This window comes from Coregonus clupeaformis, chromosome 19 (genome assembly GCF_020615455.1).
Source record: "Coregonus clupeaformis isolate EN_2021a chromosome 19, ASM2061545v1, whole genome shotgun sequence".
NCBI lineage: Eukaryota > Metazoa > Chordata > Actinopteri > Salmoniformes > Salmonidae > Coregonus > Coregonus clupeaformis.
In genome coordinates, this window is record NC_059210.1 from 57,977,400 (window position 1) to 57,992,462 (window position 15,063).

General features: G+C 42.7%; 1 protein-coding gene across 4 annotated transcripts; it reads right to left on the bottom strand.

The window, feature by feature from the left end:
• Positions 1-875: 875 nt before the first annotated feature.
• Positions 876-13,796, bottom strand: LOC121551568 (NLR family CARD domain-containing protein 3). 4 transcript variants are annotated; one of them, XM_045205180.1, is made up of 7 exons: positions 13,607-13,796; positions 8,343-8,456; positions 8,129-8,242; positions 7,594-7,659; positions 5,040-5,213; positions 1,360-1,533; positions 876-1,097 (listed from the first exon to the last, which is right to left on the bottom strand). In XM_045205180.1, the coding sequence occupies exons 1-7, from the start codon at positions 13,771-13,773 to the stop codon at positions 1,085-1,087; spliced, it is 822 nt and encodes a 273-aa protein (XP_045061115.1). In that variant the 5' UTR covers positions 13,774-13,796; the 3' UTR covers positions 876-1,084. The 4 variants fall into 4 exon arrangements, with proteins under 4 accessions (XP_045061115.1, XP_045061113.1, XP_045061112.1 ...); XM_045205178.1 differs by lacking the exons at positions 876-1,097; positions 1,360-1,533; positions 5,040-5,213 and adding an exon at positions 5,371-7,141 and having other exon boundaries at positions 7,594-7,656; XM_045205177.1 differs by lacking the exons at positions 876-1,097; positions 1,360-1,533; positions 5,040-5,213 and adding an exon at positions 5,371-7,141.
• Between the last annotated feature and the right edge of the window lie 1,267 nt (positions 13,797-15,063).

A 15,063-nucleotide genomic window follows, 5' to 3' on the forward strand; every position in this document is an offset into this window, starting at 1 on the left:
CTGGGAGGTCCTAATTGTTTCGTTGCCAATTTATCTTGATTTGTTCACCGACAAAAAGGAACTTCTTTCAAAGAGACAATCGAGTTGCACTGAACGCTAGCCATCTTGACAGTAGTACGTGAATTGATTGACGCTGCTACCCGCTCTTTTCTTAGTTACGTTCATGGTTATGTTACGTATGACGAAAGCGAGTAAGTGCAAGCCCTCAGAAACCCATAGAGATTGTATTGAAAGCTCTGATATTTGAAAAAAAAAGATTTTACATGAGAGTCTATGAGAGACTTCTGGGGCGATTTTCAACCTGACTGAAATCGCCCCAAAAGGGGCGGGGCCATTTGAAGCACGACTTTAGCCTGATTGGACATTTAGTGGCAGATCAGATGTCTAGATTAGAACACTGATAACTACTGTTGCCGTGATATAATTGATTCGGAAAAAAATCCCTTCCTTTTCCCGTTTGGCAGTGCGTCGCCCATATCGCCCTAATGAACACACCGCCCCTGGTTGTGAAATTGTTAGATATTATTTGTTAGATATTACTGCACTGTCGGAGCTACAATCACAAGCATTTCGCTACACCCGCTATAACATCTGCTAAACACGTGTATGTGACAAATACAATTTTATTTTATTTGATTCAAACAGGAAAACAAAAAAGTGGGCCTCAACCTCTCATCCCATTTATCCAACCACCAGCCCCTGCCACCCATTTAACAGTCTGATGGCCTGGAGATAGAAGCTGTTTTTCAGTCTCTCGGTCCCAGCTTTGATGCACCTGTACTGTCTCCGCCTCTACATGGTAGCGAGGTGAACAGGCCGTGGCTCGGGTGGCTGACATCCTTGATGATCTTCTTGGCCTTCCTGTGACACCGGGTGCTGTAGATGTCCTGGAGGGCAGGCAGTGTGCCCCCGGTGATGCGTTTGTTGATGTTGAGGGAGAGGTTATTTTCCAGGCACCACTTCGCCGGGGCTCTCTGATTGATTGAGAGATTCAAGGAGCTATCATCATTGATTCGAAGCAGCGCACTCCCACAACCAAGGACTTGGAGCTGAGGCCATTCCTTCACTGAAACTCAGTGAGCTTTCAGTCATTTAACCTGGGAAAGAAAGAAGAAGTGGATCTAAGTCCTCATACAGCAGCATAGACATATAGGGGTCGTATTCACTAGGCATCAAAGAGAAGAACACGGAACAAAACGGGCAGGGACTACCTGAACATGTCCAATAAGAAACTAGCATGTGTTGCAAAATGTTTTGCTACAGTTTGCACAAATGAATATGACCCGGGTGTCTGGATGTCTACAATGGCTTATTGATCACTATATCAGTGTGCTCATGAAACTGATCAGTAAAACTCACCGCAGTGTCTCCAGTGTATAGAGGGGATCCTCTCGTACAGAAGAGAGCAGCTTCACTCCAGAGTCTCCTGGAGTATTTCCTCTCAGGTCCAGCTCCTTCAGGTGGGAGGGGTTTGACCTCAGAGCTGAAAGAAGAGAAGCACAGCCTTCCTCTGTGATGTTGCAGTCTGCCAGCCTGTGGAAAGTGAGGGAGAAAAGTTACACAATGTCAAATATTCCAGAAAATTTACATTTTGCATCAGTAGCGATGTGTCATTTTAATGTCATATGTTGAACCTTTTATTGAATCGAAATGAACACAACTAAACTGATCAATAATAACGAACTGGTGCCCCGATTCATAATTTAATGTGATAATAGTACATACTCTAAAGACAACGATACAAATTGTCTTCAATTATGCTACATCAGAGACCAAGGCCAGGATCAAATAAAATTGTATTTGTCACATGCTTCGTAAACAACAGGTGTAGACTAAAAGTGAAAATGCTTACTCACGGGTCCTTTTCCAACAATGCAGAGTTAAAGATAAAAAATAGAAATTGTGACATGAGGAATTCAATCCAAGGCGCGTTACAGAGCAGCGCACTGGACAGTCGACAATGCTGATATTTTCCCAAAGTTTGTGGAGATCCCATTCACTGTAAATGTAGAACATGTCCACTCAAGCATAAATAAACCTTTAAAAGTCACATTGTCGGCTGTCCAGTGCACTGCCTTGGATGAAATCCCGGGCCCAAGTGAAACTAAGTAAAACTCATTGACACCATAGTACTCTCCAAGCTCATCATTAAGCCCGAGGCCCTGGGTCTGAACCCCGCCCTGTGCAACTGGGTCCTGGACTTCCTGACGGGCCGCCACCAGGTGGTGAAGGTAGAAAACAACACCTCCACTACGCTGATCCTCAACACAGGGGCCCCACAAGGGTGCGTGCTCAGCCTCCTCCTGTACTTCCTGTTCACCAATGACTGCGTGGCCACGCACGCCTCCAACTCAATCATCAAGTTTGCAGACGACACAACAGTAGTAGGCCTGATTACCAACAATGATGAGACCGCCTACAGGGAGAAGGTGAGGGCCCTGGCGGAGTGGTGCCAGGAATATAACCTCTCACTCAACATCAACAAAACGAAGGAGCTGATCGTGGAGGGAGCACGCCCCCATCCACATCGACAGGGCCGCAGTGGGCCCCTCGCAAACTTTTACAGATGCACAATTGAGAGCATCCTGTCGGGCTGTATCACTGCCTGGTACGGCAACTGCACTGCCCACAACCGCAGGGCTCTCCAGAGGGTGGTGCGGTCTGCCCAACGCATCACACGGGGCACACAGCCTGCCCACCAGGACACCTACAGCACCCGATGTCACAAGAAGGACAAAAGTATTAATCAAGGACATCAACCACTTGAGCCACGGCCTGTTCACCCCGCTATCATCCAGAAGACGAGGTCAGTACAGGTGCATCAAAGCTGGGACCGAGAGACTGAAAAACAGCATCTATCTCAAGGCCATCAGACTGTTAAATAGCCATCACTAGCCGGACTCCAGCCAGTACACTGCCCTGAACTTAGTCACTGTCACTAGTTGGCTACCACCTGGTTACTCAACCCTGCAGCTTAAAGGCTGCTGCCCTATGTACATAGACATGGACTCATTGGCCACTTTACTAATGGAACACTGGTCACTTTAATGTTTACATACTGTTTTACTAATTTCATATGTATATACTGTATTCTAGTCAATACCATCCTATTCAACTATTGCTGTATATATACTATTCTATCCTACGTATTCTACAGATATGTTAAATATTCTATCCACATACTGTCCATGATGTCTATAATCCCATCACATATACCAGTGGAGGCTGCTGACGGCTCATAATAATGTCTGGAACGGAACAAATAGAATGGCATCAAACATATGGAAACCATGGAAACCATGTGTTTGATGTATTTGATACCATTCCACTAATTGCGCCCCAGCCATTACCATGAGCCCATCCTCCTCAATTAAGGTGCAACCAACCTCCTGTGACATATACACATACAGTATATGCATATATATTATTTATACTCCGGACTCCAACATTGCTTGTCCAAATATTTAAATATTTCTTAATTCCATTCTTTTACTTTTAGATTTGTGTTTATTGTTGTGAATTGTTAGATATTACTGCACTGTAAGAGGACCACAATGGAAATAAGTCCCAGTCTTTACTGTGTGTATATCCTCCATGATTTTACTCATGTGCATGTATGGCTTTTTGAAGTGTTATGTGTGCTTTTTTTTTTTTTTTAATGGTTGAATTAATAAACTGAACTAAGTTGGAGCTAGGAACACAAGAATGTCGCTACACCCGCAATAACATCTGCTAAATATGTGTATGCAACGAATACAACTTCATTTGATTTGATGAGGGATAGTTTTACCTCAGTGTCTCCAATTTACATTGTGGATTCTCAAGTCCAGCACAGATGAATCTCACTCCTGAATCCTGGAGTTAATTTCCTCCAAGTCTAGCTTTCTCAAACTTGATGTGTTTAAGCTGAGGGTTGAAGCCAGCACCTCATAGGATTTCTCAGTTAGGTTTCAATATTTCAATCTGGAGAGAGAGGAGTAAGTAATCCACACAAATCTAGAACTACATTAACCAGGTTTCCATCCAACCTTTATATGAGCGTAAACTACATGTGGATGAAAAGATGTCACGACCCGCCTGATGGAAACAGCAACTTTGTCGGTTACCTTTCCAAATGTCAACTAAACAAAATACGCTAGACAAGGTGGGATCTTTTTGTGTCTGTAAAATTAGTCAGGAAATGGCGGTGGAAACGCTTTTACAAGCAAATATTGATATAATAACGATCATATCGAAGTACATTTGGAGTCACATTTTGTGTGGTCCTCCCACTACAAATCGGGAAAGCATGCAGTTTATTAGGCTACAGATGAAATAAGTTATGAGCTTCACAAGGTGATGAGCTTGATGCTCCTTTCCAATAAATATCGAGGGTCTTATTCTGATGACATGATGATCGATGCTTAGCTGCTGTGCCTCTTTTGTCCATAATTATCTCAGCATATAGGCTATATCCTGCACTGTATCTGCCAGCTGCTGGCTAGAGCGCAAGTGCCAATACCAGAGTGGCTACATTCACTATATAAAGCAACATTTGTAGTGACAAAACCATCAGTAGGCCTAGAGTTGAAAATGCCATGGAAACCATCACGCACAGCCTTTTATCTGCAACAAGTGAATTTGGTGGAAATATCTCTGGTGGGAAAAAGCGCATATTTTAGTTATGCTGATTATAGAATATTCGCATGAAGATCGGTTGCCAATTGGATGGAAACCTAGCTAATGATGCTATAGACAATATTAAGTAGTAATTTACATCTTCATAATAACAACATCTGACAGTCACACATCTCAGTTTCCCTAGTTTACAAGTGTATTTCCTCCCAGGTCTAGCTCTCTCAAACTTGAGGTGTTGAACCCAGAGAGTTGAAGCCAGCACCTCAAATCATTTCTCAGTAAGGTTGCAATCATTCAACCTGGGAAGAGATGATCCAGCTAAGTAATCCACACAAATCTATAACTACATTTACAACATGAAGAAGTTACATCTTTATATTTACAACATCCACTTTCCAGTGGAGACAGTCAAAGTCACTCACTTAAATTTCTCCAGTTTACAGTGTGGATACCCCAGTCCAGCAGAGAGCAGCTTCACTCCTGAATCCTGAAGTTTATTGCCACTCATGTCCAGCAGTCTCAGGCAGCATGAATTTGATTTGAGAACAGAAGCTATTGCCTCACAGCTTTTCTTGGTGAGTTTACATTCGTTCAGCCTGTGAAAAAAAAAAGTGCATCTCAAGATACCCAGGTGCCAACAAAAAATCTCCCGTTAGGGATTGAGTTGTCAGCCTAACTAGTAATTACATTTGATGTTCATTATTATGTTACATTAGCATGCTGTCTGGAATTTAATTTAATTTGACTAAGCACTTACAAGGCTGTTCTAGAGGATCTGACAACTGGGAGAAGTTTGAGAAGAGATTCATCTGATCTGATGTATTTCTTCAGATCAAACACATCCAGCTTCTCTGAGGTCAGCAACATGAAGACCAGAGCTGACCACTGTCGAAATGAGAGTTTAGATTTTGAGAGACTTCCTGAGCTCAGGTAGCTTTGGATTTCCTCCACTAGAGAATGATCATTCAGTTCATTCAGACAGTGGAACAGATTGATGCACCTCTCCAGAGGGAGTTTCTTTCTGATCTTCTCCTTGATGTACTTGACTGTTTTCTTGTTGCTCTGTGATCTGCTTCTTGTTGGTGTCAGTAGGCCTTGTAGGAAATGCTGATTGGACTCATGTGAAATGCCTAGAAGGAAGCGGAGGAAAAGGTCCAGATGGCCATTTCCACACTGCAAGGCCTTGTCCACTGCATCTTGATATAGACTGTTTTTGTTGCGGAGGGATTTCTCTTTAGCCATCAGATTGTTGTTGTCGTTTGTGAACACGAGGAACACATATAGTGCAGCAAGAAACTCCTGGATACTCAGATGTACAAAGCAGTACACCTTTATCTGGTTAAGCCCAGACTCTTCTCTGAAGATCTGAGTGCACACTCCAGAGTACACTGACGCGTCCTTGATATCAATGCCACACTCTCTCAGGTCTTCCTCATAGAATATCAGATGGCCTTTTTCTAACTGTTGAAAAGCCAGTTTTCCCAGTGCCAGAATCATCTCTTTATCCCAATGAGAATCGTTGGCATGCTCTACAGGATAGTTCTGACTCCTCAGTTTTGACTGGAAGATCACGAGGTGAGCGTACATTTGAGTCAAATTCTTGGGGATCTCTTGACTCTCTGCTTCAACCAATAGTCTCTCTAGGACAGTGGCTGAAATCCAACAGAACACTGGAATGTGGCACATGATGTGGAGGCTCCTTGATGTCTTTATGTGTGAGATGATTCTGCTGGCCAGGTCCTCCTCACCGATTCTCTTCCTGAAGTATTCCTCCTTCTGTGGGTCATTGAACCCTCGTACCTCTGTCACCTGGTCAACACACTCAGGAGGGATCTGACTGGCTGCTGCAGGTCGGGTGGTTATCCAGATATTAGCACAGGGAAGCAGATTCCCTTTGATGAGGTTTGTCAGCAACACATCCACTGAAGTTGACTCTGTGACATCACAGCAGATCTTATTATTCTGGAAGTCCAGAGGAAGGCGACATTCATCCAGACCATCAAAAACAAACACAACATTTTCGTTTTCTGAGATTTCTGATTCTTTTGTTTCTAAACAGGAGTGATGAATTAGTTCTATCAGACTTTGATTTTTATCTCTCATCAAGTTCAGATCCCGAAAAGGAAGTGGAAAGATGATCTGGATGTCTTGGTTTGCTTTTCCTTCAGCCCAGTCCAACATGAACTTCAGCACAGACACTGTTTTTCCGATGCCAGCAACTCCCTTTGTCAGCACTGTTCTGATAGGCTTGTCTTGTCCAGGTAAGGGTTTGAAGATGTCATTGAGATGGATTGATGTATCTTGTTCTATTGGAAATCTGCATGCTGTCTCAATCTGTCTCACCTCATGTTCATAATTGACCTCTCCACTTTCACCTTGTATGATGCAGAGCTCTGTGTAGATGTTGTTAAGAGGTGTTGTTGTTCCTTGATCTTCAATGCCCTCAAATAAAGAATATGCCCTATTCTTCAAGTAGGATTTCATTTTATCCTGGACTTCGGTCTTAGTGGAAACAGTTTGGTACCTATATGTGGAAAAGAAAGATGTTCCTTGTTGAATTGAATTACAGAAATATAAACTCTAACCTGGATGTGATCAATGATGAAACAGTCCAACAGTTTGACATCCTAGAGTTAGCTAGGCTAAGTGAAGATTAAGCCACAGCATGTGGTGCTTTTCCTGGGAGACAATGCTCTCTGTATCTCCTGATAGTTACACTAAACCTTGGGTACAGTCTCACTATTATAGTCATCATACTACTTTATTTACATTTCTAGTATAATGTCAGAGTAAATGACGGTGTCCTTTAGACAGTTCAAATCCTTTAACAAGCTGAATTAGACATCCTGAATGATTAATTGGTGGCTATTATCTGGAACTTCACAGAGTAAAGGAACTAGATGTCATCAGACACATGGCTGGTGAATAAAACTAATAGAAAATAGGTAGGATGCAGTGCAAACTGCGATCACTCACACTTTGTCATCAGTAAGGACTCTGGGTTGGTGATCCATTGACTGGTCATTCTTCTCAGAGATACTGCTGGGTAAAAATGAGCACAGAGCGCAATAACATCAGTCTTTATCTGTAAATATGTATTTGTATATGTATTTATGTATATATACATAAGATGGTAAATTGTCACATCTCCTCCCGTTGCTCCCCTCCGGCGCTCTGATTCGCCGGTCTACTGAGCCACCGGTCTGAGCGCACCACCTCGGCAACACCGGAATGGAAACCCAACGCACCCTAATCACCTCCAGCGCACCTGCACCTCATCATCTCGTCACCACCCCTATTTAGCCCTGGACTGTTCTGGATGATGTTGTTTGTGATTGTTTAGCTTTGTGTAGTTTACTCTATCGTTGTTATTTCTCTTGATCATTGTTTAGTAAACCTTGACCTTGTTAATTCCTGCGTATGCGTCCTGCTTCTTCGTATACTCAGTACTCGTCACTGTAAATAAAAGGAAATGCCATAATCAAACACCATATGTTATGTCTCAGTTCACCTTTGCCCAGTAGATACTTCTCCATCCCTGAAGTAAATATTTAGTCCCTTCGACTTGTCACTCTTCATGGAGACACAGCTAGGTACAGGTGAGACTGGTCGGTCTGTCTTGAACCTGTTTAAAGCCATAGGAGCAGAAATAATTAACCTTCCCTCAGAACCTGCACAGAAGAAACCAGAAAAAAGCATAATATATCTGAAGCACAATGTCTCACCTTTGCTCAATGGAAAAGTCTCCCTCCCTTAAGTCAATAGGAGGTCGCATAGACCTGTCACTCTTCATGGAGACACAGCTAGGCACAGGTGAGACTGGTCGGTCTGTCTTGAACCTGTTTAAAGCAGGATGTGAGTTTACAACGTACACAATTAGAAAAAAGGTTTCCAAAAGGGTTCTTTGGCTGTCCCCATAGGATAACCCTTTTTGGTTCCTGGTAGAACACTTTTGGGTTCAATGTTATGGGGTCAACAAATTATTCTACCCTCTGCTTATTGGCTACTTAGTCTTGAATAAGCTATCTCAAAACACAACACTGCCCCTTTAAGACAAAAAAAAGCTCTTTGCCTGACTCGCTTTTCAAAGATGTCTAGAAATGTACACGTTTTGTGCTCTTGTAGGAAAGCAATCACTCCCCTATTGCTGACTAGAAAATGATCTATAACTGGGCTAATAACTCACTAACTAGCAAAGGATATGAACAAAATGTGCACACGTGGCTACACGCAGCTCTCGTTTTGATCTCAAAACGTGTGCATCTACTCATAACCGCTCATGCTGTAAAAACAGTCCAGTTCAAAGTAAATGGCACAGATCCATATATGGCAATGGTCTGTTTGCATATAGGCCTACTGCAGCTCTGATTGGCTATGCTTCACTGGTCTGTGTAGAGTACTAAATAGACTGAGTCATGCCAATAGAATCCTACTCCGATGCATTCTGCCTACAACAAAATCTCTTGCATAATTTGCTTTGTTTCGTTAAAAGTGGCTAATGTTGATTCGATCACAATTGCCACAATAAAAGGAAAACGTTGATAGTGTTAACAGGGAAAACTCTAGAACAGTGGTCACCAACCTTTTCTCAAAATGCATGCCGAGATCTACCGCTCAGATTTATTTTTTACTTGACTTTTTTTTTAAACGTAAGCCTATGCAACATTAACCAATTAAAAACAGTACTGTAGCAAATAGGTTTATGCAGTAAGCTACAGTGCCTTGCAAAGGTATTCATCCCCCTTGGCGTTGTTCCTATTTTGTTGCATTACAACCTGTAAGTTAAAATGATTTTTATTTGGATTTCATGTAATTGACATACACAAAATAGTCCAAATTGGTGAAGTGGAATGAAAAAAATAACTATTCACCCCCTTTGCTATTAAGCCCCTAAATAAGATCTGGTGCAACCAATTACCTTCAGAAGTCACAAAATTAGTTAAATAAAGTCCACCTGTGTGCAATCTAAGTGTCACATGATCTGTCACATGATCTCAGTATATATATATACACCTGTTCTGAAAGGCCCCAGAGTCTGCAACACCACTAAGCAAGGGGCACCACCAAGCAAGCAGCACCATGAAGACCAGGGAGCTCTCCAAACAGGTCAGTGACAAAGTTGTGGAGAAGTACAGATCAGGGTTGGGTTATAAAAAAATATCTGAAACTTTGAACATCCCACGGAGCACCATTAAATCCATTATAAAAAATGGAAAGAATATGGCACCACAACAAACCTGCCAAGAGAGGGCCGCCCACCAAAACTCACGGACCAGGCAAGGAGGGCATTAATCAGATAGGCAACAAAGAGAACAATGATAACCCTGAAGGAGCCGCAACGCTCCACAGCGGAGATTGGAGTATCTGTCCATAGGACCACTTTAAGCCGTACACTCCACAGAGCTGGGCTTTACGGAAGAGTGGCCAGAAAAAAGCCATTGCTTAAAGAAAAAAATAAGGAAACACGTTTGGTGTTTGCCAAAAGGCATGTGGGAGACTCCCCAAACATATGGAAGAAGGTACTCTGGTCAGATGAGACTAAAATTGAGCTTTTTGGCCATCAAGGAAAACGCTATGTCTGGCGCAAACCCAACACCTCTCATCACCCCGAGAACACCATCCCAACAGTAAAGCATGGTGGTGGTAGCATCATGCTGTGGGGATGTTTTTCCATCGGCAGGGACTGGGAAACTGGTCATAATTGAAAGAATGATGGATGGCGCTAAATACAGGGAAATTCTTGAGGGAAACCTGTTTCAGTCTTCCAGAGATTTGAGACTGGGACGGAGGTTCACCTTCCAGCAGGACAATACATTTTACATGTATTACATGCATTTTACAATGACCCTAAGCATACTGCTAAAGCAACACTCGAGTGGTTAAAGGGGAAACATTTAAATGTCTTGGAATGGCCTAGTCAAAGCCCAGACCTCAATCCAATTGAGAATCTGTGGTATGACTTAAAGATTGCTGTACACCAGCGGAACCCATCCAACTTGAAGGAACAGGAGCAGTTTTGCCTTGAAGAATGGGCAAAAATCCCAGTGGCTAGATGGGGTATGTCTCTCTAAGCTTGGCACAAGAGACTTGCAGCTGTAATTGCTGCAAAAGGTGGCTCTACATAGTATTGACTTTGGGGGGGTGAATAGTTATGCTCGCTCAAGTTTTTTTTGTTTGTCTTATTATTATTTTTTTTTACTAACAGCGCCGGAAGAAGATGGCTGCCGTTTTACAGCCCTCTAACCAATTGTACTATTATGTGTGTTTTTCCGCGTTATTTGTAATTTTGAGAATAAAATGGACGATTTAAGATTACGGTTATCCTACCAACGGGACATTAAAAACTGTAATATCTTATGTTTCACGGAGTCGTGGCTGAACGACAACAATGACAACATTCAGCTAGCAGGCTATACGCTACATCGGCAGGACAGAACGGCAGACTCTGGTAAGACAAGGGGCGGCGGTCTGTGTATATTTGTAAACAACAGCTGGTGCACAAAATCAAATACTAAGGAAGTCTCGAGGTTTTGCTCGCCTGAGGTAGAGTATCTTATGATAAGCTGTAGACCACACTATTTACCAAGAGAGTTTTCATCTATATTTTTCATAGCTGTCTATTTACCACCACAAACCAATGCTGGCATTAAGATTGCACTGAATGAGTTGTACAAGGCCATTAATCAACAGGAAAACGCTCATCCAGATGCAGCGCTCCTAGTAGCCGGGGACTTTAATGCAGGGAAACTTAAATCCGTTCTACCTCATTTCTACCAGCATGTTAAATGTGCAACCAGAGGGGAAAAAACTCTAGACCACCTTTACTCCACACACAGAGACGCATACAAAGCTCTCCCTCGCCCTCCATTTGGCAAATCTGACCATAACTCTATCCTCCTGATTCCTGCTTATAAGCAAAAACTGAAGCAGGAAGCACCAGTGATTCGGCTAATAAAAAAGTGGTCAGATGACGCAGATGCTAAGCTACAGGACTGTTTTGCTAGCACAGACTGGAACATGTTCCGGGATTCTTCAGACAGCATTGAGGAGTACACCACATCAGTCACTGGCTTCATCAATAAGTGCATCGATGATGTCGTCCCCACAGTGATCCTGGGACTAAACACCTCCCTCTGCAACTGGATCCTGGACTTCCTGACGGGCCGCCCCCAGGTGGTAAGGGTAGGTAACAACACATCTGCCACACTGATCCTCAACACGGGGGCCCCTCAGGGGTGCGTGCTCAGTCCCCTCCTGTACTCTCTGTTCACCCATGACTGCATGGCCAGGCACGACTCCAACACCATCATTAAGTTTGCCGACGACACAACAGTGGTAGGCCTGATCACCGACAACGATGAGACAGCCTATAGGGGAGGAGGTCAGAGATCTGGCCATGTGGTGCCAGGACAACAACCTCTCCCTCAACGTGACCAAGACAAAGGAGCTGATCGTGGACTACAGGAAAAAAAAGAGGACTGAGCACGCCCCCATTCTCATCGACGGGGCTGTAGTGGAACAGGTTGAGAGCTTCAAGTTCCTTGGTGTCCACATCACCAACGAACTATCATGGTCCAAACACACCAAGACAGTCGTGAAGAGGGCACGACAAAGCCTATTCCCCCTCAGGAGACTAAAAAGATTTGGCATCGGTCCTCAGATCCTCAAAAAATTCTACAGCTGCACCATCGAGAGCATCCTGACTGGTTGCATCACCGCCTGGTATGGCAACTGCTTGGCCTCTGACCGCAAGGCACTACAGAGGGTAGTGCGTACGGCCCAGTACATCACTGGGGCAAAGCTCCCTGCCATCCAGGACCTCTATACCAGGCGGTGTCAGAGGAAGGCCCTCAAAATTGTCAAAGACTCCAGCCACCCTAGTCATAGACTGTTCTCTCTGCTACCGCACGGCAAGCGGTACCGGAGTGCCAAGTCTAGGTCCAAAAGACTTCTCAACAGCTTCTACCCCCAAGCCATAAGACTCCTGAACAGCTAATCATGGCTACCCGGACTATTTGCACTGCCCCCCACCCCATCCTTTTTACGCTGCTGCTACTCTGTTAAGTATTTATGCATAGTCACTTTAACTCTACCCACATGTACATATTACCTCAACTACCTCAACTAGCCGGTGCCCCCGCACATTGACTATGCAACGGTACCCCCCTGTATATATAGCCTCCCTACTGTCACTTTATTTTACTGTATATATAGCCTCCCTACTGTCACTTTATTTTACTTCTGCTCTTTTTTTCTCAACACTTTTTTGTTGTTGTTTTATTCTTACTTTTTTGTTTAAAATAAATGCACTGTTGGTTAAGGGCTGTAAGTAAGCATTTCACTGTAATGTCTGCACCTGTTGTATTCGGCGCATGTGACCAATACAATTTGATTTGATTTGATTTGTTTGTTTCACAAAATAAAATATGTTGCATCTTCAAAGTGGTAGGCATGTTGTGTAAATCAAATGATACAAACCCCCAAAAAATCCATTTTAATTCCAGGTTGTAAGGCAACAAAATAGGAAAAATGCCAAGGGGGGGTGAATACTTTCGCAAGCCACTGTATGAATTAACAGGTTATAGAGCAAACAACGCAATTATCACAACACATAGGGCTTGGCTTCCCCAGTGATTTTACCCACGCAATGCTACTGCAAAGGGTTCTTCAAAACGTTCTCCTAAGGGGACAGCTGAAGAACCCATTTAAAGGTTCTAGATATAACCTTTTTTTTCTAAGAGTGTCGGTGAGTTTGCACACATTTCAGATTTTTGTATCTGTGCTTTTTATGGTTACTTATAATTGTCATCACTCTTAATGCACATAACAGCTAGGTATAGGTTAGTGATACAGTAAATTCGGCTCCAACAAAAGGTCTGATTCACTTGATCTATTGCATTAAATAAAGACAAATCACAACAATACATGTTTGTACGAGAGTTGTTAAAAAATCTCAGCTCCTTCACACTTACCTATTTGGGGATCTTACCTCTTAAGTTCACTGCCAGTGTCCTGTTCTGCAGGTAAACTATTTTTAGGGGACATTGCTCCCTCACTTCCTGAGAAACTCATTCTAGCAGCAGTGTCTCTCTCTTCAGTCTCTTCACAGATACTAGAGGGAGTGCTTCCCCCCTCATTCTCCCCAGAGAGACTCATTCTAGATGGAGTGCTTCCCCTCTCAAATTATCACCCCCTTGCAGAGCCTGTTATATAGGGAGGTGGAGTTCATATATTATTTTTTTAATGTAGGTCAGCTTTAATATTGCAGATTGTAACTTCCATCAATGTAATTGTCTGCATCACTTCCAATCCCCCATATGTTTTACATTTATACATATACACATACATATATATATTTATATACATATCCTTTAAAAAATATATATTTATCTTTATTACTTTCCAACCCCACCACCCCTTCCCTAATTGGAGTAAACTAGTGAACAACAATGCTTAGGCCTCTACTTCCAGCTTATACATACTATATACATTTTATGGACCCAGTCAATTTTACAATAATTCTATTTTGTTTGTTTTTACACCTGAACTTCCTCTACCCTCAACCTCTCCGATCATTTTCATGATGTCCATCCGTTATTTCCTTTTAAAATAACTGAAAGTGAGAGGTTGTAATCTAAATAAAGGGAAAAAGGCCATTCTTGAACATTGGGTGAGACAATCTTACTAATTTGCTAGAGAACCAGTTAAGTATAACTTTTGTATGACTGAAGCTTTTAGTGATAGGTCTAATGCTTCAATATTTAATCATTTATGTCCTCCGAATTCATATTCATTATATAAATAGGGAGGTGGAGTTTCTTTGTTGTGCACATTTCCACCTAGTGTCTGCAATTGACACCCTTCTCATGTTTTTAACATTTTCCCATGAAAACCCAGTCGATCAGGTTCAACAGGAGTCTTTCAACATCCAACTGTCAGTTGGCAGGTGCATGGGCAGTTCTACTGTTATAGGACAAGACAACCCCCATGACATATTTATTCTAAACATCTGCCAACACAAAACTCAAGTCACTGCCAGCCATCCGGATGAACGTTGTTTTCAGAGGGCATAACCGCCTCACAATCATGTTTCACATCAAACATCATGCAAATTAGTATTTATCTTTGTTTATGCGTTCATTACAGGCACACTGAAGCAAAACGTTTTGCAACGGAAAATTAACATCTGTTCACCTCGACATCACCTTGACACTGTGAGGGACCTCAGAGCTCAAACGAGATGCACAGCCTTCTTCTGAGATGCTGCAGCCTGATAGCCTGAGGAAACCTAAGGAGAAAAGATACACAACATAAATATTCCAGAAAATATGTCAGTTTTGAATTCCGGCCCAAGTGAAATGTAAGTTAAACTCCATGAAGGTTATCCTTACCTCAGTGTCTCCAATTTACAATGTAGATTCCAGGAGCACCACATTGGTTTTAGAA

Bases quoted from the DNA above. Each gene is read 5' to 3' on its own strand.
- LOC121551568 (XM_045205177.1), bottom strand. From the start codon at position 13,773: ATGAGTCTCTCTGGGGAGAATGAGGGGGGAAGCACTCCCTCTAGTATC. The intron at 8,243-8,342 runs GTGAGACATTGT...GGCTTTAAACAG, and splicing joins GACTTTTCCATTGAGCAAAG to GTTCAAGACAGACCGACCAG. The intron at 7,660-8,128 runs GTGAACTGAGAC...ATTTTTACCCAG, and splicing joins GAAGTATCTACTGGGCAAAG to CAGTATCTCTGAGAAGAATG.